Here is a 23,717-nt window from a genome sequence, read left to right as displayed (position 1 = left end):
AATTGACAGGTCCATCCCTTTTACTTTGCAGTCCGATACAGTTTACCGCTTTTCCCTGTCTTTGGCAAAAAGATCGACAATCTCAGAGGGAGACAAGTAACACGCTGCCACAGAGAAAGTTTACCCTGAATTAGTTTAATTACATTAAACTCTCAATGTTTTCACGGTCAAATAAATCATTATCTGCAGTGTCTATTCACATCTGAATTCTCATATTCACACAAACTTACCGTACGATACAATTCCTACATGAAATCGCCGCTTCAAGGGAAGCATCTTCACTTGACTTGAGTCGGGAGCAAAAAAATCCCTACCCCAGAAAAACACGCTAGAAAACGGGTCGTGCTTCTAACCCACCCCTGAAATGTGGCAATAGCTCCCGTCGAGACAGTGACGGGGTGGCCGTCTGATGTGTGTCTTATGTCTCGGTCGTACAGCAGCTGAACAATTCACCAGCCTGTGGTATGTCCTCTTTCAACCTGCGAGTTGATGAGGCTTGCAGGAGGCTTGGTATTGTCTGCGGAGGGGGATGGCTGAGCCCACGATTAGTATTGTCACTATTATAATTAAGCTTCTGGAGGATTGCTATCGGATAAATTGCCGTTCCCGATACAGCCTGCAATGTTCTTTTTCTTCTGCTGTCGTTGATTCTACTCGCACATATCTATATTCTATCCGTAAAAGATACAGTAAGCTGCCGAGACCCGGCCCCGCTCCCCAACTTCGGCCGGCGGAGCTGTGGGCTTGATAACCGCAGTGGCATGACTCTGGACAACAAAAGCTGTCGCCTCCAAAAAAGGCTTTGAGATTTTGCCATCGATGGATATGCAAGATGCTAGCTACAGTGCTTGATACCTGCCTATCATCGCCGCTGTCTCTTCAGCCTCTTTAGTCTAGATCTTCACACCGCCTGAAGAATGGATCTGCCTCCGCTAACGGGACATGTCCGACTGATACACAAAGGGTGGCTTAGATCCGTGTATCTGATACACAGAGCCCGTCATCCATTTGAGCGTTGGCAGTGTCTTATCACACTTTTGGACCCTTCATTGGCGACTGACGGTGTTCAAATAAAGCGTGTGACCTAGACGAGCCTCACGATTCATCAGGCCCTTTCACACACTCGAATTGTTCGCCCCTCTCGAATCGGCTGCAAGCTTATGCGGGTCAAAGTGGCTACAAGCTGGCTTAGGGCTGGAGATCATCGACATGTGAATCAGTCCCCTTTGGGTGAACGGGGGGAACCGGGAGGGGACAACGTCGACGTCGACCACGTTCGAAGGGGGGGCACGCTTAGCGGCCCAGGCCAAGAGACAAGGTCCCCGATCGTGGCTGTCGCTGATTTTGTTGACGATGTGAATTGGATACGAGTCGATTGGTTCCAAAAGGCGGGAGGAAAAGCTCAGACAGCGGGCAAGGGAGATAAATCTGGTCAAGTCCGACCCCGGTTGTTTGTGGAGCTTTGATAGTAGCGATAGAGAGCTCAGGCAGGATAAAGTCGCCTCTTGAAGGTATCGAGATCACTTGAAATCATGGTTGGCGGCCTCCTGATACGAATAACGAATTATCGCATAGATGGCTAAAGAGTTTACGGCTATCGACTATCGACATGTGAAAATGTCGTTGTTTGGAGGACCAACCGAGGTGAGAGGTCAGCTCGTGCTAAGATAACCTTAGTTGTACGGAACGGCCATCCGTCCATTGGGGATGAGGGTACAGAGTACTTGTGAATCTCAATTGGGGTCAGGAAATTGTGTCTGGTCAGGCTTCTGTACAGCTTCACTTGCATGTCGTAGGCCAAGATGTCATGTCTTCTGCACAAACATGGGGAATATTGAAATGCGGCACAGCAAAAGAGTGCATTACCGGGAGTCAACCGGCTAACCTGATGCTGGCTTGACATCTTAAGCAATGGCCATTCAGGGGTCACTCGAATTCAAGCTTTTTTCTCGTCGTGAAACTCTACTGAATTATCCGGAGCATTTGTCTGTCTTCCTTTTGGTGGAGAAAACGGATGTTCCGATCCATTCTGGTAAGGAGTAAAAGCAGAAACCATGTCAATTGGTTGAATCTGTGAAATGCTCGATTTTTTTCTCGTCTTCCGTTCTGTTGGGAATTTTGTTGAGTTCCATGGGCGGGACCCCTGGTCTTGGCATCACAAGTCCAGGGTTCAGAGGGTGGAGCAAGTGGGGGGACTCCCGATACAGCACAGGCTGCACAGCACAGCACAGCACGACTGGATGGCTGTGGCGTAAACAGGGGAGAGTAAATGGCCAGTTGATTGCTTGTTTGACGTGCTTGGTCGTGTTTGAAAGGATGTCAAGATGGCAAGAGAAAGCATTGACGGTTGACCCATTTCCTTTTCCTGACAAGTTTGAACCTTGTGGTGCATCGTAGCAACGATTCAAAGAAGAAAGGAACAATTTTAGGTGTTTGCCCCTTGTCCCCCAGGGTCCAAAAGCCCCACGTGTCGCTCGCTTGTTTCCCGTTTTTGCGGCGGCTCTGTCAACCCCGCCTTGATACTGAGCCCAAGCAACATACAGAGCAAGCATCACTTTCAATTGCTACTATGATCATTATACAAGTTGTGCCCCAAGGCGAGGCCGACTTCATAATGCAAACTATTTGAACGAATTCACTCTCAAGTGAGAGAAGTAGCATCAACACTTTCCTTACAACACAGAACAGAATGATCGGCCGCCATCGAGATACTCTCCGAGAGCATCTTGCCGAGTCAGATCATGATGGTTCGATATCACGAATTTATGTCGGTTCCTGTTTTCGTTTCAACCACTGGGATCATCAATCGTTCGTAATCTGCTTTTGTTGAATAGCTTCCCTGCTGTTCCCAGCACCCTATCACCTAACTAGAAGAGACGAAACCTTACGGCTTCTCTCCTAAGTGATGAAGATACTGACGACCTCTCTCATAAGTGATGAAAATACTTAGGCAGCTCTAGCCTAAGCTCAGTAGACTTCTTACCAAGTTTATTTTCGTCGTATCCTCTTCCCAAGTCTCCTGATGTACTGTACAAAGTGTCTCTTCCAAGTCCGAAGCCAGGGTCCAAAAGTCACACAGTGGTTGTTGTGTCTTCCAAAATACCGTTTGCTGCTGAGTCTCACAGTCAAGATCTGTGGTTCATTCTGGGGCCCTCCGATCGCGGTCCTAACTCTTCCAGCCTTTCTAGGAGTGTACGATTCTGGGCCCTGATAAGGAGGTTCTGTCGGCGAGTGGACATGTTATCAAACTCAATGGTATCCTCTCTAAACCCTCTTGGTTGGCTACGGTGGTGGGTTTCTCGGTTAGCCACCCATGTGTCTGGATACTGTGAGCTGGGACCCCTGGGGAAGCTGCCTTCGGGCCTGCTCTGTCGTTCTTGGGTTGGTGAAGATGGTCTCGCAGGAGTCCGTGGAACCGGAGGTGCTCTGTTAAGCTGTTAGTCTGTGATATTTGCCTCACTCAAGTATTCATACCTTGAAGGCGAATGCTGCCTTTGCCGCTTTAGCTGATTGCCGGATAGGTTCCTGTCAGGTGTGCCCCGACCGAGATGAGGTGAATCATGAGTAGGCGTGATTCTAGGAACCGGCTCTACACTCTTTCTTTTCCTTCCTACCACATTCTCGTTCGACTCAGGCAATGAAGTCTGATCGCTGCTAGCCATTGGCAATGGAACAGCACGAGGGACAGGGAGCTGTGACGTCGAAGCGCTCTCAAAGTATCCTTTATACATTCGGCAGAATCTTTCAGCAAAGACTTGGTTCCACGAGTCAACCAGAGTATCTAACTCTGGTTGACTTTGAGAAATCGCCGGCAAGCGACCTTCGCGTAGCAATGTTCGTCGAACGAGGCACCAATACTCCACACACTCCTTGAGAGCTTTCCCAGTTTTGACCTTCGCAGCCAAGTTACGATCAAGCTTTTCGTTTAGAACCTTGGTCCAGAAGGGACCTTGGTCGTGGTTAAGTGCTAATGGCATGTTGAGGTACTCATCTCTTAGTGTCAGGCACATTTCTATGGCCTGACACTTTTCTTTTGTCGTAAACGACCTTCTTCGGATGTCCTGCGGGGTTTGAGGAGTGGTGTTCCCATTGTTCACATTCTCATGAGGTCAGCAAAAGCACGTTTGAAGGGTAAGGATACAAACATTATTAGGGCCCGATCTCGTTTCTGCTTGAGGAAAGTCGTTGCTTGAGAATATTGGTAGGCTTGGGTGCGGCTGCCCTCGGTTTGGTCTAGGACCTATGGATAGAGACGAGGGCGAAAATCGGTTCTGCCCGCCTGTCTTGCTGGATTCTGAGACAGTTCCTAGGGGTGTCATGTTTGTTCCGGTGCATGTGGCTTTACTGGCGTTTGTGTCCCTTGAGGCATTGGTTGAGGGCACGTTTTGGGCGGGAGGATCGTCGAAGTAAATGATGCTGCTCCGCGCAGGTTCTTTTCCTTTGGCGCTTCTGTGTGTCGAATGACTACGTGAGTTCATTGTTGCGGGGGCCGATGTGCGTTACAAAAGGAAGTGTTATGCGTAAGGTGAGTAGGTAGATGGCTTTGGTGAGGGCTAGATATTTTGCAGTGCCGTACGAATATCTGCAGAGAATGGCCCACTGGCTGCACTGCCAAACATTCAGCACTCGCTCAGCCACCGCAACAGCTTGTCCTTAGGATAGGCTTAGGGCAATCAAGTTAAGTAACGTATGCCATCATCTCGTTTGCTACAACTCGTGGGTACGTAAAAGGCTCGGTTCACGTTCGCAAGGAAGCATTAGTCTGTAAAGTATTGCTGCTTGTCTAGAATTCTTGTGATATTATGGCAAAGCGTAACATATCTGTACTAATAGCGACTTCTAGCTTTCTCGGCATCGTGTCCTTTTCATCGTATCTCTATAAGCAAGTGGTTCTTCCCAAACACTTATACTACAAAGTTAAAAGCAATGAATCAATCCTCTTGTGCTCCTCGACCTTGAGGCTCCTTCTCCCGCTGACTTCCAGAAGATAGTACCAATCATTGCAATGAAGCCCTTGGCAAGTTTGAAGCAATATTAATAACAACAAAGCCGAAAGGCGAAATGCAACTGAGATCAAAACTCAGAGATGTTGTTCCACGTCCAAGTTGGATAGTGAAGTCTGAATGATGTTGTGACGGTGAAGAGATGGATTTGAGATTAAAACTCAAAAATACAGTTTCACATCCAAATTGGATCGTGAAGTCTGAGTAAGGCTTTTGTGTATGACTTCTGGTCACTTGTTGTCTCTATCCTTGTCGTCGGCGCATGTCCCGAAGCGCTGTGTACAGCATAGCTTCGCGAGCACTAGGCGTCATGGCCTGGAACCCGGCAGTTTCCTCCCGAAATCTTTCATCTGGTGCAGGTCGACGCGAGACACTTCTCTTAAAGGCAAAGGGTGTATTGGCTTGTCGACCTACAGAATCAGGGGTCACAAAGAGGCCAGGTGACACTTCTGTCATCTCCTCGGGCTTGGGAGTAATGGCCGCACCCCTAGGACTATCCCCGAGTTCGGTGGAAACCTTGCTCTGGGCCCTGCTTCTGTCCTTTCTCTCGCTATTCTTTCTGTTTGCTCGAACTGCAGGGCTCGAGTTAGGAAGCGGTTGCGTCGTCGCGGAGGATGCACGGCCAATGCTCGAGCTAAAAATGTCCTCAAGAGACGGGAGAAGCTCAGACGAGCAAGCTGTAGAAGCAGGACTGTATTGGCTTTGATGAAGTCGCTGTCTCTTTCTATCCACAGGGGTCGGTGTGCTCACAGCAGCGAGCCTTCGGTCCATCGACTTGCTTCTGATGGCAAGAGCAGGCTCCACTGAATCCGATGCTTTTCGTTTTCGGGAGGCCACCTCTGGTTCATCTTTGTCCACTGAACGAAGGACAGCAGTCGCTGTCTCTGTCTCGAGTTTGGCGGTTATTATCGTATCCCGGTATCTCTGCTCGTAGCGGCGGAGTTGTCTCATAACTCGTGGGGTGACGATCGGAGTCCGAGGCTCGATGGAATCAATGACCGACCCTCTGTACTGTCGATCAGGTTCGTCCGGATCTTCGTAGGTATCATCATCGCTTTCGTCAGCATAAAACTCCTCAAAGTCATCGAAACCGTCGAAACTTTCACCTCCGTCTTCATCCTCTCCAGAGTCGTGTTCAAGTCTCGTCCGGGCCTCTTCATCATTGTCACTCTCTTCTTGGGCTTCTTGAACTTTGTGATCAATGTCATGATCAACCTCTTCAGAATTCTCATGAGCACTCTCGGGCTCATCATTTGCCTCGTTATGATCAGTTTCATTAGTCTGATCATGTTTAATACCAGCCCCATGATGCTCTTGCTTATCAACAGTATCTTCGAGCTGATCCCGCAATCGCTCCTCTAGACCTGGTAGAAGATCAAGTGCCATAGACATGACAGCCTCAGTACTTCGTATTGCCTTGGAATTTTTTCCCGCAGCCTCTGTACGATTCATCAGATACTTCAAATACACCCGGTATGACTCTGGAGAGCTGTTGGCTTTCAACAGGGGTGGCCGGGTGAGAGACTCGAAGGCCTGCAGCCTTTCCCGCAGTTTTTCTTCAGCCCAGCGCAGAATCCTCGACTCTGCGAATTCCATCAGTTCATCTTTGACAGTAGGCCAAATTGATCCTGCAAAGTCCAACCCCTCTGGTACTTTCTCGCTTGGGGGATTGCTCTCATGGCTGTCCTGAGGGTTGTGGGCGGCATCTGAGGGGGGACTGTTTTGACTTTGCTCAGCAGCTTTTTTCCATCCTGCTGCCTCCAAGAGTTTTCGGTTTGCAGAGCAAAACTTTTTAGCATATAAAATATTCCATTCAATAATCAGGGCACCAAGCTCAGAGCCTGGCGCAGCGGGCCCAGTCTCCGCAGCTTGGAATCTCAGTGGTTCACACCACTTTTCGACGCAGCCTTTCACAACTTTCCATTTGTCTCGGCGCAGTTCTTTTCCCTTGATTCTGGGTGAAAATTTCACTTTTGACCCGACAGTCTCCTAGAACTGTTGGCTCTCTCCACCGGAATCAAGATACAAGTCTTTGTGCTCAAGGCAAGCCCTCAGAAGCGCTTCCTGCTCAGCCTTCTTATAGTTACCTAGATCTATCACGATCTTTGGTGTCTTTTTCTTATCAGATGATTGCCCTTGCTTTTCGTCGGCGGCCACTCGGCCAGAAGTACCCGGAGGACGCATAGCTACAGGGCGATAACCAGCCGGTTGCAGATCCCCTCGTTTAGCTTGGGGCCGGTTCAGATCATACTAGAGTCGTCAGTGCACATCCATGCTACCCTATTTATATATATATCAATACTTACAACATTCTTCCCACCTTTGTTCAGGGTTGGTAGTGAACACTGGCTAACGGCAAGGGATTGTTGCGGAGCTGAGATCGAAGACTGTGTCTCTCTTTCTGGAAGAGAATCCATCACCCGAGGATGTTTGTATCCAGCCTGGCTTGTTTCCTTGACCGGCATACTGTCAAATGCTTTGGGTGGTTGATACGGCATACCATATCCACGTCTCAAAGAAGGCTCACGAAACTGGCCAGGAGGAAGTTTGGACATCCGATTGTCGTGGTGGCCAGTCCCGGCGTCCCTGATATCATAACTTGTGTCTCGTATGTTACCAGGAGTTTCCATCGATGGGTCGGCATGTGTATCGTTCAAATTGTGAGTATTGAGGCCTGATGTTGAAGTGTCTAGTTTGAAGCAATCATTTATCCACGACAGACTTGACTCTTCACTGTCTTCTCGGGAGTTTCGATCGTAAGAATCTGAGAATAATGGGGTTTCAAAGCTCACAGAATCCTCGCGGGAAGATTTCTTCTTCTTAGAGGAACCCATGATTAGAAAGGAGTCAAAGAAGCGGAGTAGTGAGTGAGAGGTGCTGAGGCATGTGTAAGAAGAAAAATGCGAGCAAAAGGTAAGCTGAAATAGAGAAGTGAGAGCCAATTTGGAAATCTCGATTGTTGAGGGGAGAGAGTTAGGAAGAGAGAAGTGAAATATTTGTGGCAGTGGGGAGTGGAAGAGGTTGTGGGTATCAGAGCTCGCGGTGCGAGGCAACTGGCAGCATAGGGCATGCAGCCAAAGAGCCAAAAGGATAGCGGGCAATGAATCAGTGAATGCAAGAGAATTTAGAGGTTTTGGGGTATATGCCCTATAAGAAATAGCATACCATGAGCATGTGTTTAAGGCTTGTCATCGAACGTACACCTCGAGTACCAAGACTTGAGGATTCTTAGGATCTCGTGTGAGTATTGAGGATCTCAGCTTCGTTAGGTCTCTTAGCTATACAGGGGCTTTCATTACTTCTCTGAGCTCTTTAATGTCGGGAGCATGCCCTCGTGCATCTTTACGCGGCTGACGGCAGGTATACAGTCTAAAGGATATCTCGTAATGCTCAGGCCGACATAGTTTGCTGTGCTGACTCTTCAGTTTCATACTCTTTCCCCATAATGAATCATGTTATCTGAATGGTCGAGAATTGGAGTGAACCTGATATTGGTATGGAAGTTAGGCTACAGGGCCAATACGATACTAGAAAAGACATAACCTTTATAAAGTCGACTTGTGGGCCAGCTTATCTTTGGTGTGTGACATGTAGAAGGGCTGTATCCAATGTGCTCCCCCAAGTTCATCTTCAACATCATCGAACACTAACTCAGCAACTAGATGACTGCCACGAGGAACTCTCTTTTCATCTATATCAAATTCTACTATCTGTACTAGCCGATGATCATGCCTCACTTGTTTTCCATTTATCCTCCATCAAAATTAGCCCACAACTACTCCATACCAATAACATCCATCCCCTTGGCCAGGTCGAAGGAACATCAAAGTTCCGACCATGACACCACAGACAACCTCTTGCATATTTTCTTTTAATTCAACGCTTCGTAACAGCATCACAGACAAGACAACGCCAAACTCATAACAATCACCAAGGTACCAGCGTTCCATCCGAATCGATAACCTGCTGGAGTCGCTGCGGCATGAAGTCAACCCACATATTGACTCTCTCCATGTCGAATCCTGCCCACACGTCTTTAACCATCTTCTGGAGAGTCTCGTCCTCCCAGTCCTTGGGCGCGTCCAGATTCCACTGCTTGCGGTTGGGCCAGAGGCTGTCGAGCGGGTTGAGGTCGGGGCTATCGCCGCAGTTGTAGTAGTATCGTAGGCCGTGCTCATCCTTCCATTGCTGAACGAGATTAACCTTGCTTGCAGCGCCGTGGGCAAACGCCTCGCAGTCTTCTTCGAGGATGAAGCTCTGGGGGCCGGTGGATGTGAGCCATGGCTTGACCGTCTTCTCGAGGATGTGGTCTTTGTACTCTTGCATGGTCATGACGCCGGTGCAGTTCGGGCTGGTGGAATCTTCGTAAAAGACAGCTTCACTCTTGAACCCGTAACCTACAGCAACCCAAGCATGGGCCTTTCGCAAGTCGCGTGGCCATTCAGCCTCGGGAGTGGTTGCGCATGTCTCGCAGAAACGTTCGCCAGGTCGGGGAATAAGACGCATCTTTCCATCAAGGCCAAACCCAAAGTGGAGCTCGATACTGAACCGGATAGCTCTCCAGTCCTGTGGATGGGGGTACGCTTCAAGCATGCGTCTGGCGTATTCGACTCTCTTCTCACGAGCCTTCTTGTGCACCCAGATCCTCGGACATCCCAGGCATCGTCGGTAACCCAACGTTCCCATTGTTCTGTGCAGCGTCCTGGGGTTCACATCAACCTCAACCCCAGCTTCCTTGGCCAGTCCATGCCAGTTCAAGTTAACGTTGACGTAGGCGTCATTCCAAAGAATCTTCTCCATCTTCTGCTGGTCTTCCTCAGAGATCTTGAGGGGTCTTCCACGCGTTTCCTCCCATTCGGGATCATTGCGCTTAGACGCGGGGACGCTCAACGCGGCATAACCTTGAGATCGCGACAGATCAAAGTGCCGAAAGATGGCTGACTTGTTGACAGGTAGGCCCTGAGACTCGAGGTACGAGATGGTGCCTCGAACCATGGCCTTCTTTGGCGTGTCGCCATGCTTATATCCGGACGGCATACTGAGGGTCGCGTTGCCCGTTCGTTATAGAGGGGTTCTTGCGGTGTAAGTGGGTGGAGAGAATGATTGGGACGGTGGTGTTTGGATGTTTTTGTCTGCTCTCATTCTTCGCGTGGCAAGTGGTGAGGGGTCAAAAGTTGGCGGTGATCACGTGGCATGCCTTGTTTCACCAACCACGTCGGTTCTTCTTTCATCGTCAATGGCGTTCGATGAAGCAAATACGTTAAAACGGTGATTGAGTCATACGTTTAGATACGTGTCAAATGATTTCACTTACGGTTTGCATACACACAGATGTTGTTGGTGCGGATCTATTTTTCGATTTGTCTCATGGTGAGGGTTAAACCGCGTATTTTGACAAAAGCTCATATGAACGGTGATTACGCTTTATCGTAAGACATATACCTAGTCAATGTCACAAAGATCTTCCAATTTGATTAAACCAATTATTCGATGATAAACTTGCCTCTTTACCTGAATCCTAAGCCCAATGACCCGGCTATTTGTGTCACAACTTTTCTACTGCACGAGGCTGAAACAACTGTCGAAAGGCTTACCCTGTACCAAATCAGATCTGTTAAAAATTCTACTATGCTAACAAGTCAAAGGACAACAATGGTGCTATGATATGTTATGTCCTGAGTAACTTGCTATTAAGTCACACTTGGTTCGACCCTGTTGTCGCGTGCGTACGTTACACTGAAAGGTTGTTAATTCATGGCCAATTAATACGGTTAGTACGGCTTCACAGCACATCACCAACACTCATACTCCATCCGATTTGGGTGTTTTGCGTCTCCAACGTCAAGGGCAGGATGCACAAGGACAGTACGAATGATCATCAAATATGTTTGATTCAAAATCTCGTCATCCAACCGTGGATGACGGTATATTACGAAGATAAAACCGCTCTATAGTCTCACGAGACCTTTCATAAGCATGCCTTCTACTTTCAACCAAAATACCCGCCACATTCCATGTAGTAAACGCCGTGAAATGGAGCAGATATGTCCACCATCTATCCCGAATGTACAGCTTGATTCTCAAGCCCCAGGAGCCTTCCCAAACGGGTGGCCCGACTAAACGCCTTAAGCTTTTCCTGCCTCTCGGACTGACATCATAAATTTGTCCTCGGCACCGACCTCTCCTGCGACTCTAGCCGAAGAGACCTTGGCGTTTCTCCCATCAAGAATGGTCTTGACTTCTTCGGCGGTCTTAGCGCCGAGAAGCGTCATCTCCCTGCTGAGAAGAAGTGCAACAGCAGCTCGAATGAGGAGTGCATCTCCTTCAAAGACATATACGTCCCAAAGACGGGCTGCTTCGTCTATCGCCAAGTGTTGTGTGAAGATGGCTGTCAAAATTCCTGAAAAAGAGCGTTCCAATTCGGCAGTAGGGATTTTCTTGGAGAGGTGCGCGTGAAGAGGGGCAGATTTGAGAGAAAGCGTCTGCATGATGAGGTTGAAAGCGGACGCTTGTGCACCCGGATCACCAGTGTAAAAGGATAGAGGCAATGGGCGATTGAGGACGTTAGCGAGTGCGACGAATGCAGACGCGGCATCGGGCAAGTTGAGAAGCAGCAACGCAGCGATTGTCTGACGGACTTGGTTAGCAACTCAGGTGGCACAAGATGTGGCTGTTGCACTTACGTTACAACCACGGACATAACCAATGTCGCTTCTGTACATGGCATATGCACTCAGCACATCAACAAGGCTTTGGTGCAGTGGTCCCTCGACGTCAAAAATCCGTAGATCCTCCCACGTCTTCTGTGCAGCGTCCCTTCGGATATCCTGGAACCATCTTGCCCTCCTGGCATCCTCGGCATCGCCCTTATCGTCCTTGACTCTGGCTTCAATTTCTTGAGCTCTAGCAAGCGCTGCTTCATACGACGTTTCCGATAGTCCCAATTCATTGCCAATAGCTCGACCCCAGATTTGGGCGCGGCTTCGGGGTGCGATTCCCTTCCACCATAGTTCTCTTGTCCTACGCTCGCGAATAGCATCGCTCCAACGTGGAATCACGTCCCTCTCCCAAATTTGCATGAGGTTGTCGGCGGTGCTGTCCCGTCCCTCGATCTTGGCCTTGCGTGAGGCTTCGCGTCGCTCCTCAGCCTTGGCACTTGCTGCCATCATCTTTTGATATTCCTTCAGATGCCGGCGCTCCTCAGCGGGATCCTTGGGTGGTAGCCATGAGGGCCGTGTCCGGCTAAGGACAGCCTCCTTCTCCTTCGAAACGGGAAGAGGGTCGATCATAATATTCGTCTTGCGAAGAGGTGGCAGCTCGGGAGTTGATTTAACACGCTGCTTCTTGTCAAACGTGTCAATAGATCGTTGAGTGGCGTTCCAGGTGTTGGGGCGCTGATTCGCGGGGCGCTTGGCTTGTTGTTCCTCCATTTCGTTGGCGTGCTCCTCGAGCTTCTCTGTCAACGTCTTGGCCTCGGCGTTTAATTCCGCCAATGCAGCATTCCAGCTGTGTGCCCTTTGCTTGGCTGGGCTGCGAGGGTTGTCATCGGTCTTCCAAGTTGGTGATCGAAGAGAGCCTTGAGCTTGCGCGACTGCGGGAGTTCCATTACCGACACTTCGCACTCGTTCTTTGGATCGATTGGGGGACGGAGAAACAGAGGATGGCCGGCTGGGTGTGCGCTCCTGCATGGGCCGGGGAGAGAGCGGCACATTGTCCAGAAACATGCCGTCGGGGATATCATCGCCATCGTCTTCATCACATTCACGTTCGAGGTCGGTAAAAGACTTGCGATCGCGGCCGGCCTGCCAGCTGCCCCGACGAGGTTTTTGAGGGAAACTTGGGTCTCTCGGATCTCTCGGGTTGAGCGAATAGGCAGGGCTTGGGCTTCGACGTCGAGAAAATGAAAGAGACGCCGAGGATGGGCTTGTCAATGTCTTTGGTCGCGTAGCAGAAAGAGGCTCGGCCAACGCGCTCAAATTGGTGCTTCTGGGGTTGGAGGTGTATACGTTGGTCTCGAGGGTAGGGAATGGCGGTCGGGCTTTGGAGGCGGTTTTGCCTGCTGCGAGGGTTCGGCTCGAGGGGGCTTTGGCTAGAGTGGTACGAACGTCGACCTTCGATGGGCTCTTGAGGGTCACGGTGTCGTCGTCGAGACCAATTTCTTCAAAATGGCCAACATCGGCCAAGACGCTGCCATCGTCACTGTCGAAAGATTGAAACGAGGAAGTCTTGGAGCTCTTTGAAGTCGTCATCCCTGGCGGAGAGTCGGGGCTGGGGAGAACACTGCCGATGTCAAGAGTACGGATCATTGTCGCATCTCCAGGGCAACGACAGATGGCTGGACGAGAGGACTCTGTCGACTCGCCCGGGGGATCTCAAGCAAGTAGATCTCTTCTGATATGGGTTTTGTGTTCGTCAATTAAGAGTGAATTGGTTCGAGATCGTGGCTTGTGATGTGGCCGTTGTTTGGCTTAGGCGGCGCTTCTGTTTTGTTCAGCGGCGCCGTGCTAGGAGGCGGTAACCGTTGTTATGGGCACTGGAATATCGGAGCCGTTTCAAAAATGCCGGGGTTTGCGAGAACCAAATAATAGGGCCAAAATGAAGTCGTACTAAGCAAGTCTGGTATGGAAAGGGAGATGGAATAGCGAGGGAACGAAGTGAAAGGAGGCCGAGGCCGAAAGTTGTTTTGTTGTGCCGGTAAGAGCGATATAATGGTATCAATCGATCAACGAGAGACTAGGGTTGAATAGCTTAAAGAGGATGGATAAGACAGACTCCAACACTCATAGGGAAACGACCGAACTCGAAGGTGGGAACAAGATTTTGCAACCCCGGACAATGGTAAGCGGTCGCAGCCGGGATGACGAGATATTACCCAATATTAAGCGCGGAGTTGAGAAGAAGTGGCCTCCAAAACAAAGGGGGTGATTAGTCTAAGTTGAAGGGTTTGAGACAAGAAGACGATTGAAGAATGAAGAAATGATGCAGTGCCGAGAGTAGAGACAAGAAGCAAAAGGGAAGAAATGATGGGGAGAGAGATGACAAGGAGACGACGGAAAACGAGTGAGACTCTCAAGCAACAAGGCAAGGAAGTTCAAGAACAAGAACAAGCACAAGCAAGTCAAAGTCAAGATAAACCGGGAAGTGGATGACGATCCCCAAACGAGAACGCCAACGCAGCCAAGGAGATGATCCCACCCACACTTTTGATGGAATGCTTGTACCCATTCATACTAAAATAGCACGCTCGTGACCTTTGCCTTAATTTTTCAATGTGTGGGTTGTCATGGGTGTGGACATGGCCTTATCGGATCAAGCCACCTCCAGGGGCTTGCACCGTGAATCTTTTTTGGAGACTGTGTAAGACTGCTAATTGATCCAGGACTCGAAGGAAATGCTGCAAAATGCACAATTAATTTCTGTGTTATTGAGTTTATGCGATGAAATCAAGTTCCTATTTTCTTGCAGCTACAATTAATACCATGACTATCTATTAATATAATAGCCTCTTGCAATTGTAGCTTTAAGATCAATGATCGCCACTGTTTAACCCATAAATATGATCAACAATTCATGGCATATCCTCTTTTCTTGCACCGTCAATCATCTCGATATTCATCGAGCTGTGTCTACAGTGCTAAATGGAAGCGGGCCCCTGTCAATTAATCTCGGCCGCATATGCGCGGCTAATGAACAAGCACAACCAATCATGTCTCACAACTCCAAGATTTTCAGCTTCCATGTCAACATGCAACCTCAGACGTTAAAAAACAAGCAATTTCGCGATTTATTTATAATAACCCCTCGAAGCCCCTCTGCTGGGGTTTGCGGGTGATGACTCCAGACTTCCTTAATAACTCTCATATGGAGAGACCTTGTCAATCAACTGTGTTGAGCCTTGAGCCTTGCTTACCCCTGGTCCCCCCTTGTCCTGCGTTATCTCCAAAATGTGACTTCATCCGTACGTGCACATTATTACATCCTGACTATACATCGATTCACATCTCCGAATGCCCAATCTCACACATGGCATTGAACCTGCTTACTTGCTTCTTCGTCCACAGCTCGTTCCGCCTCCATATGTCCTCTGCCGTTTCTCTGTGTCCGCTCGCATTCTGGCGATCAGATCAGCCCCGTTGAGATCGGAATCGGAGTCATCGGATTCACTCTCAGCGTCTGTATCTCCCGAAATGAGGAACGCATCCACATCTTTGGGCTGCGTCTTCTTTGTCTTCTTCTTCTCTCGGAGCCTCGATTTCTTTTGCACTTGGGCGTCCTTGTTTTTATTCCGCCGTCTGATTTCCTGGTTCTGCATAGCCTCCTCAACAAACGTTTCGAGTGCCTTTTTCTTTGCTGTAAAAAGCGGAATAGGCGAGCCTGCAAGTCTCGAAAACTTCATCGTAAGATTGTACCAAAAGTTGCTGTATTGCTTGCTGGTCTTGATTCCCCTATATTCTAGTTCCGCTGCTACGGCTTGTGATTCGCGCTCACTCAGGGACGCCGGCGTACTCCAGTCAATCTCCCAGTTGTACTTTTGATTCGACTCGTCGCTTGTATCGTGACTGAAGCCTTGCCCAGCGGCGATTTTCTTCTTGAACAAAGCAACTGTGGGCTTGATGGCGTGTTCTGAAACGCCATCACGGATGATCGGGGGCTTGATTTCCTTCTCGGAAGGCTTGGTCCAGTGTTTGTCTGTTCCTGGCTTCAACTGTTGCTCTTGGAGCTTCTTCTCAACTTCATCTTCAGACTCTGCTATGTCTGTCGTGTCGTTAACGCGGGGAGGTCGCCTTGCGACAATCTTTGTAGGCGTTTCTTGTCTTGAGGCTGCGTCGCTCGCGGCGGTATCATCGGGGTTAGATGGTAAAGGCATGAAATCTTTTTCTGGGATATCAGTCAGTATGTACACCTTGACGCAAAACAAGTGACCTACTTTGTTGAAGCCATCGAGCTCCCTTTGGAAGTGGCGGCGTCCAGTTCTTGGGTAGGAGCCTCGGCAATGTCACCGCCTTGGGCACAATAGCCCGGTGAGGAGGTGTAGAGTAAAGCTTCTTTTTGAAAGAGCTAACCTTGGCGGCAGTCCCATCCTATGAGACTCTACGCTCAGAAGGCCGGACAGCCTTTGCTTGCTGTTTGCTCTGCTGTATCCGTTCCGTAGGTGATGAAGCGGCGTACTCATCTCCAGAAAGGGGAGAGATATCCGGGAAGGGAGAATACACACTCTCGTTATCGCTCGCACGACCTCGTCCACCCGAGCCCTTAAGGATACTCTTCAAGCCGAGGAGGGAATCCCGATGGTGAGGTCGGAATGGCGATGGTGTACCAGGAGTGTGGCTCTGCATGAGCTTCTCACCGCTGTAAACTGGCTGAAGCTCATAGATGGATGGCGAAAGACCCTTTTCGGTTTTGATCGGAGTGGAGAAATTGTTCTTCGGGATGCCGAACGTATTGCTCAAATCCTTGTTGGCGGAATCAATTATGGCCGCCTCTTCGAGTGTGGCAGAGACAGCTTTCGGAGAGACGTCTTCCTGCGGTAGCTGATATGACACAGGTGGCGATGATCCAACATTTCCATTCTCTTCCACCTCGTTGGTATTGGCTTCATGAGACACCTCATCATCACTTAGGTCAGGAAGGCCTTGGTATTCCTCCTCACCGTCGTCGTATTCCTTTTCACGGTCTTCGTCGGCATGCGACTCGTATTGCTTGACAAAAGAAATGTTCATGGGACTTGAGTAGCTCTCCTTTTTGATGTTCTTGATGTCCTTTTCGTCGAAGTCTTCTTCGTTGTCTGAGGATTGCCCACACACCGAGCTTCTCTCTTGCTTGATAGGGCGCATGTCTCCATCGCGAGACTCTTCATCACTGCTACATTCGTCATCGTCGGAGCAGTATTGCTCAATGCTCTCTATCTTGACGGGTTTCATGTCACTATCGTGAGCTTCCATCTTGACTTTCTTCGCTACGGCATCATCGTGCTGATATTCAGGCGCGGTGGAGAAGGGCACATCATGGTCGGGAGACGGGGAATTGCTTCTGGAGATTGAGGAAGCTTTCTTCAACTCATCATGGCACCAACCCAACAAACAATCCGTGATGTGCGGCGAGGGCTTCCTCTGTTCATTGACAGGGACGGTCTCCTGCGGGGCAGGAACGGCGTTGCTGTTGGTGGGCTGCTTAGCAGCAGTGGCTTGGGGATTCTGGACGTCGAGGATATGCCCGACTGGTGTTGGCAGCGCTGGCTTGGCCAGAACCGTAGTCTCTTCGTCTGAGAAATCAGAACTATCGGAGGGCTCCTGGGTAAGATCGATGTGTAAAGTTTTGCTTGGTGTGGTGTCGCGTGTAACCGCTGACTTAGCAGACGTAGGCCGCTTTGTAACAGAGGGAGGCCGAGTCTTGGGCTGAGCTGCAACCTTTCGTTGCTTAGCAGTCTCGGCCTTGATATCTTTGTCGGCTGTAGCGCGATGCTTGACCGCCTTTCGTCTTGGGGATACCAGAACCTTGACAACCTCACAGTCCGAGTCAGACTGATCTTCGTCGTCTGCATCGATCGAGACAGGAGTATCGATTGAGTCGCCAACTCGTCGTCGCTTAACATTGGCTTTCTGTTGTTCAAGCTGATTGCGCTTTTTCGGAGAAGGCTGAGCTTTCTCACTGTCGTGGTCCGACTCATTCTCGTTCTGGGTTGCAACCTCGTTCTGACGGGGTTCGGGGGGGATATGAGTTGGAGGGACAGAAGTGCTTCGACTTGGGCCTGCAATGCTCGAGGTGAGGTTGGGCAAGGGTGCTTGAGGAGGTACAGAAGCAGCTGGTCGCCCTCTAGCAGCTGGTCGTTTGTTCTGTCTTTGCAATGTTGTGCCTTTTGCGAGGACGGATGCTTTGATAGAGGCATAGCCTCGATTGATAGATTCTTGCTGATCAATCTTGCGCTTCTTGTTGGGTCGAGCTCGTGGACTGGGTGCGACGAGTTTGCGCTTTGGCGATGGCTGGACTTTTTCAATCACACAGTCTGAATCAGAGCTCTCTCCAGATGAAATATCAAATGGTGTATTCGGTGAGTTTACTTGAACTAATTGACTTGTTCGTTTTGGCGTTTGTTGGCCTTGACTACTCGCCGCGACTCGTTTTTTAGGGGGAGTTTCGGGGACACGTTCATTCCGTCCCTCCAAGCGACGCTTCTTCGTGATTTGGGGAGATGACATATTTTTGGAGATTGGGGTAGAGGGAATAGCTGGTTGTAAAGATGCTGCACGGGGCACGAAGGTTGATGCCTGCCATCTCTGCCTCTTGGGCTTCTGATTTGGCTTGGGCATGGCTTGTTGTGACTCTGCGCGGCCTGGGTTGGGCGAAGTCGACTGGCTGCCACCTTTCGCGGCTCTGGCTGGCGATGGTTTGTTACGCTTTTTGATGCGCTGTTTTGATTGTTGAGAGGACGGTGAAGATGAAAAGAAGTCGACAATCTTGGATTGCTCCATTGGTTTGGCGATATCACTCAGGGAGCGAAGATTCTTGCGATGAGAAACAACCTGCCGGAGCAATAAATGATAGTGAATGTACAAGTGACTTATGGGGATTGCTGAGATATGAAAGACTTTCAGAATAAAATAATAAAGCAGCAGGTAGCTATACGACCGTTGAGGTGATGCTGATGATGCTAAAGTTGAAGTCTTGCGAGATCGTGATGATGCGAGCGCAAAGAGTGAATGTGAGAACTTGAGCATAAAGAGCCGGGAGAATAATTAACAGGATAATGTAACGAATTTTGTCATTCAATAAACACAACAATAGAGGCGAGCGACAAATAATGTGCGCCAGGGTTTGTCAGTAACAACGCAAGGCAGTGTCAAAAAGGAGTTGCGGACGGCTGGCACTGGCACAACACTGCTCAATCAAAAGCACGCATTTGGGAAGTTCATTGTTCGTCATAAGGCAAGGCTCATTCACGATGGTCCTTTTTTCCATTTTTTCCAGCATCTATGGTATCATTACAGATCATCATGGTCTATGCACATTGACTCGTCCTCACCGGCTACCGAAACCAGTCTTACATACGCTCTCGTCGACGAGGAGCTGCCCGAATGATATCGTCCACTCGAAGAAGAAGCTGTTTGATAATGTTAGAATGATGTTTTTAAAGTCTTTGGATAAGTGCTTACCTCTGCGGCTTCGCTGGCCGAAGACACCACAGCCTTCTTCAACTTGTAACTCTCGATAACACCGAGATCTCGCATATCAGCAATACCACCGCCAGGGGTCGTCAGGTCCAGGCCATAAGTGGTAAGACCATCGTAGAGAGCCTTGCGTAATCTGGCAACGAGGTCACCAGAGTCGAGACCGGCGTTGTCGGCAAGGATGGTGGGAAGTTGTCGAAGAGCGATGGCAAAGCTAGAGACAGCCAGTTGTCGCTTACCCTCAACTCGGGTAGCAGCACCCTCAACCGCCTTGGCCATAAGCATCTCAGCACAACCACCGCCAAGGGTGGTTCGGGGTTCCTTGACAGTCTGTGACAGAACAGCAAGGGCATCGTGCAGACTTCGCTCGGCCTCATCGAGGAGCTGTTCTGTGGCACCTCGAAGGACAATTGTGCAAGCTTCACCACCAGCCACGCCAGAAAACTTGATAAGAGTATCTTCTCCAATAATAACCTCCTCAATAACGTCGCAGTGGCCAAGCTTGACTTGATCGGGATGGTCAAAGGTCGAGGCAATCTCACCGCCTGTGACCAGGGCAAGACGCTCAATACCGTCGAAGTCAGCATGCTCAATGGACATGATGCCAGCATCAGTAAACAGCTGCTCAGGCCAGTTGTAAATGAGCTGTCGGTTGATGAAGCAGTTGATGCCGTGTGCCTTGATCTTCTCAACCTTGGCCTTCATCTTATCCTTCTCGGCCTTCTCAAGCTCGGCAAGCTTGCTTGTTGAGCCAACCTTAACGCGGGCACCAAAGATCTTGACCTTGTCAGTGTCCATAGAGGTGTTGGCCACCAGAATCTTGGCCTTCTCTAGTCGCTTGGGCTGGTTGACACCGATCTTCTTATCGAGAATGAAACCTTCGTCGAGGTAGGAGTCGCTGAGTTTGCCTCCGGCCTTCTTGATGATCTGGATGTGGTTGAGATCGGAGGACTTGAGTCGGAGGACGGCATCAACGGCCAATTCGGCGAACTGAGTGCGGTCCTGGGCCAGGACCTTGGAGCTGAGTGTTGTTCGGGCAATGGCGAGCAGATCTTGTCGGAAGGCCTCGGGGTTCTTGCTGTGATCAACGGCCGATCCTTCCAGCGCCTTCAGCGCAGCCTGGCTAGCTATCCGGTAGCCCTCAATGATAGTCTGGGGGTGGATCTTCTTGTCAACCAGCTTCTCCGCCTCTCTCAATAGCTCGGCAGCGAGAACAGCAACGGAGGTGGTACCGTCACCGACTTCGTCGTCTTGGACCTTCGAAATATTGACTAGAACCTTTGCGGCGGCGTTATCGAGGGCGATCGACTTGAGGATTGTGGCACCGTCGTTGGTAACCATGATTTCGGCGGTGGAGCTAGCATCATGTTAAAAGGGGGCTTGTCGAGACCGCAAGATGGGCGCAACGTACGCTGACTGGAGAATCTTGTCCATACCCTTAGGACCAAGGGTGCTCTTTACCAGATCACCAACGGCGATGGCACCGACAAAGGCGGAGAGACGAGCATTCTCACCCTTCTCCTCAGTAGTGCCCTCCTCAAAAATTTGGGTTGGTTGGAAAGACTAGGAGGGGCATGTTAGCATACGGTATACTCAGTATGAGGAGATGAAGTGTTTCAACAAGCATTCCTCACCAAAAGAGGAAACATACCATGATGGGCTCACAATGTGACTTTGTATACGGCGAAACCTATAAAAACGTAAAGGTTGTCGTCGTCGTCAACGTCAATATGCTTCAGCCTTGGGGTAGACGTTGCAGCCTTTTTTTCTGGAGCTCCCATCCAGCTTAGCAACCGCAGCCCCTCCACTCCAGGGGCCAGCAAAGCCCACACGTGATTTGCCCCGCGGTGGGAGCCTCGAGCTTCGGGCCAGTATTATCATTTCTCCGCATCACGCACACTTTCGTCGGGAAAGTTGAAGGAGAACACCAAATTTGTGCTGAACTAGGTTGGCCACCGCAACATCAAGACTCCGCACGTTCCCGAGCGACATTCTGCGCCGTTCTAGACAAGCCTTTGCGTGTCTTCCAGAGGTCATATCTCCCGCGCGCAAAAAGGCCATTTTCGCAAACCTGTGCTCGGTAGCCGAACCCTCCCCAAACCCTCGAAAAAAACCATACAGAATCGAGTGAGAGCGGGGCATTTTTTCTTGCACCCCTCCAACAACCAAATATCGCCCATCATGGCGCCCTCTTTCGACCACCTCCGCGAGGCCGACCTTGACGATGACGAGTTCAACGATGATGATATTGATATCTCCGATCTGAGAGAACGATTCGAGGTTTCGCTTGAGCAAGGCTATGATAGCTTCGTGGTTCTCGATGGCCTGCCTCAAGTCACAGAGGATCAGAAGCCCAAGCTTGTCAAGTTCTTGTTGAAGAAGCTCAACACAGTCGGCAAGACACGCGAGGACTTGATACATATGCCCATGGGTGACGATGGAAAGTCTTTCCGGTAGGTGCAATGCTTGGAAACAAAGTAGTATCGAACTTGGAGCTGATCCCTCATTTTAAGATTTGCCTTTGTCGAATACACTTCGCCCGCCGAGGCTGCTGCCGCTACTCGCGAGCTCGACCTTACCCCCCTCGACAAGAAGCACACCCTCCGTGTCAACAAGTTCACAGATATCGAGCGATATGGACGAGAAGGTCGTATCGACGAGACCTACCAACCCCCTCACATCGACGAGTTCACCGAGAAAGAGCATCTGCGATGGTTCCTCAAGGACCCCTCAGGCCGCGGCCGAGACCAGTTCGTCATGTACAAGGGTGAGAGCGTTGGTGTCTACTGGAACAACGAGAAGGATCAACCTGAGAACATCGTCGAGCGACAGCACTGGACTGAAACATTTGTTCAGTGGTCTCCTCTCGGCACATACCTCACCTCCGTCCATGCCCAGGGTGTCCAGCTTTGGGGCGGTCCTTCATGGACACGACAGGCCCGATTCGCTCACCCTTTCGTAAACCTGGTCGCTTTCTCCCCCGGTGAGAAGTACATCGTCACCTGGTCTAACCGTCCTATCTCTATTCCCGACGAGGGCCACCCCGCCCTTTCAATCGACGACCATGGCAAGAACTACGTGATCTGGGACATCGCTACCGCTACTCCTCTGCGATCCTTCGCCAACCTCGAACCCCCCAAGGTGGAGGAAGGCAAGGCCGCGCCTAAGATGCAGTGGCCTGCCTTCAAGTGGTCTGCTGATGACAAGTACGTTGCCCGTCTGAACCCCGGCCAGTCCATCTCCGTATACGAACTACCTCGCATGAACCTTCTCGACAAGACCTCCATCAAAATCGAGGGTGTTGTGGACTTTGACTGGGCTCCTGCTACCCCCAAGCGCGATGGTGTCAAGGACTACGAGCAGCTGTTCTGCTACTGGACTCCTGAAATCGGCAGCAACCCCGCCAAGGTCGGCTTGATGAGCATTCCCTCAAAGCAGGTCGTTCGATCCCTGAACCTCTTCAGCGTTAGCGACGCTAAGCTTCACTGGCAATCCGAGGCTGCCTACATTTGCGTCAAGGTCGACAGACACTCCAAGTCGAAGAAGTCTCAAGCAACTACACTCGAGATTTTCCGTGTCAAGGAGAAGGGTGTCCCTGTTGAGGTCGTTGACACTATTAAGGATACCGTTATCAACTTTGCCTGGGAACCTAAGGGTGACAGGTTTGCCATCATCTCCACAACCGAGCCCGTGGGCGTTACTGCTGTCCCCCCCAAGACTGCAGTTTCTTTCTTCTGCCCTGAGAAGGCCAAGAAGGGCCAACAAGTGGGTAACTTCAAGCACCTCCGAACGCTTGACAAGAAGAATAGCAACGCCATCTACTGGTCACCCCGCGGTCGCTTTGTTGTTATTGCCACCATTGCCAACCAGCAGAGCTCCGATCTGGACTTTTTCGATCTTGATTTCGAGGGCGAGAAGCCCGAGTCCGACAAGGACCTTACCGCCAACCTCCAGGCTATGAACACCGCCGACCACTACGGTGTCACAGATGTTGAGTGGGACCCTTCAGGCCGATTCGTCGCCTCATGGGCTTCTGCTTGGAAACACTCGGTATGCTCCGCCTGTCAAACTTGTTATGATACTTATACTAACCTGATTTAGATGGAAAACGGCTACCACATTTACGATTTCAAGGGTGAGGCTCTACGAGAAGAGCCGCTTGAGAAGTTCAAGCAGTTCTCATGGCGCCCTCGGCCCGCGACCCTGCTCACCAAGGAGGAGCAGAAGGCTGTGCGCAAGAACCTTCGAGAATACAGCCGCGTCTTTGAGCAAGAAGATGCCGACCGTGGTGCGTCTGCTGACTTGGCTGTGGTTGAGGCTCGCCGACACATGCTCGAGGAGTGGTACAACTGGCGCGAGTCCGTCGAGGCCGAGACTCTAGAAGAGCGCGAAGTTCTTGGCCTACCAAAGGATCCCCATGCTCCTCTGCTAGAGGCCTACACAAAGTCTCTTGAGGGCTTAACATCAGAGGAGGATCGGGTGATTGAGGAGATTGTGGAGGAGGTTCTTGAGGAGAGTGAGGAGATCCTCGCATAGACGTCTTCACTGC

The 23,717-nt window shown here is 50.3% G+C and overlaps 6 protein-coding genes across 6 annotated transcripts; 1 reads left to right on the top strand and 5 right to left on the bottom strand.

The window, feature by feature from the left end:
* Positions 1-3,303: 3,303 nt before the first annotated feature.
* Positions 3,304-4,478, bottom strand: FSUBG_2214 (uncharacterized protein; the record flags this gene model as incomplete). The annotated part of the gene is made up of 4 exons (XM_036679965.1): positions 3,304-3,426; positions 3,475-3,492; positions 3,615-4,100; positions 4,146-4,478. 4 exons carry the CDS (start codon positions 4,476-4,478, stop codon positions 3,304-3,306), a joined length of 960 nt encoding a protein of 319 aa, XP_036542136.1.
* Positions 4,479-5,246: 768 nt separating this feature from the next.
* Positions 5,247-7,837, bottom strand: FSUBG_2213 (uncharacterized protein; the record flags this gene model as incomplete). The annotated part of the gene is made up of 3 exons (XM_036679964.1): positions 5,247-6,957; positions 7,030-7,253; positions 7,310-7,837. 3 exons carry the CDS (start codon positions 7,835-7,837, stop codon positions 5,247-5,249), a joined length of 2,463 nt encoding a protein of 820 aa, XP_036542135.1.
* A 1,093-nt stretch (positions 7,838-8,930) lies between these two features.
* FSUBG_2212 (uncharacterized protein) lies at positions 8,931-10,040 on the bottom strand (the record flags this gene model as incomplete). Its single annotated transcript, XM_036679963.1, has 1 exon — positions 8,931-10,040. One exon carries the CDS (start codon positions 10,038-10,040, stop codon positions 8,931-8,933), a length of 1,110 nt encoding a protein of 369 aa, XP_036542134.1.
* Positions 10,041-11,128: 1,088 nt separating this feature from the next.
* Positions 11,129-13,309, bottom strand: FSUBG_2211 (Rab6 GTPase activating GAP; the record flags this gene model as incomplete). Its single annotated transcript, XM_036679962.1, has 2 exons — positions 11,129-11,632; positions 11,687-13,309. The coding sequence occupies 2 exons, from the start codon at positions 13,307-13,309 to the stop codon at positions 11,129-11,131; spliced, it is 2,127 nt and encodes a 708-aa protein (XP_036542133.1).
* A 1,733-nt stretch (positions 13,310-15,042) lies between these two features.
* On the bottom strand, positions 15,043-20,822 carry FSUBG_2210 (t-complex 1 subunit beta; the record flags this gene model as incomplete). Its single annotated transcript, XM_036679961.1, has 8 exons — positions 15,043-15,881; positions 15,931-16,045; positions 16,094-18,523; positions 18,860-18,878; positions 19,046-19,101; positions 19,154-20,525; positions 20,580-20,731; positions 20,820-20,822. The coding sequence occupies 8 exons, from the start codon at positions 20,820-20,822 to the stop codon at positions 15,043-15,045; spliced, it is 4,986 nt and encodes a 1,661-aa protein (XP_036542132.1).
* A 527-nt stretch (positions 20,823-21,349) lies between these two features.
* On the top strand, positions 21,350-23,704 carry FSUBG_2209 (eukaryotic translation initiation factor 3 subunit B; the record flags this gene model as incomplete). Its single annotated transcript, XM_036679959.1, has 3 exons — positions 21,350-21,621; positions 21,682-23,218; positions 23,270-23,704. 3 exons carry the CDS (start codon positions 21,350-21,352, stop codon positions 23,702-23,704), a joined length of 2,244 nt encoding a protein of 747 aa, XP_036542131.1.
* Positions 23,705-23,717: the final 13 nt, after the last annotated feature.

Source organism: Fusarium subglutinans (assembly GCF_013396075.1).
Source record: "Fusarium subglutinans strain NRRL 66333 chromosome Unknown NRRL66333_c0000019, whole genome shotgun sequence".
Lineage (NCBI taxonomy): Eukaryota > Fungi > Ascomycota > Sordariomycetes > Hypocreales > Nectriaceae > Fusarium > Fusarium subglutinans.
The sequence above is the reverse complement of the archived record's forward strand: the minus strand, read 5'-3'. Positions and strand labels throughout refer to the sequence as shown.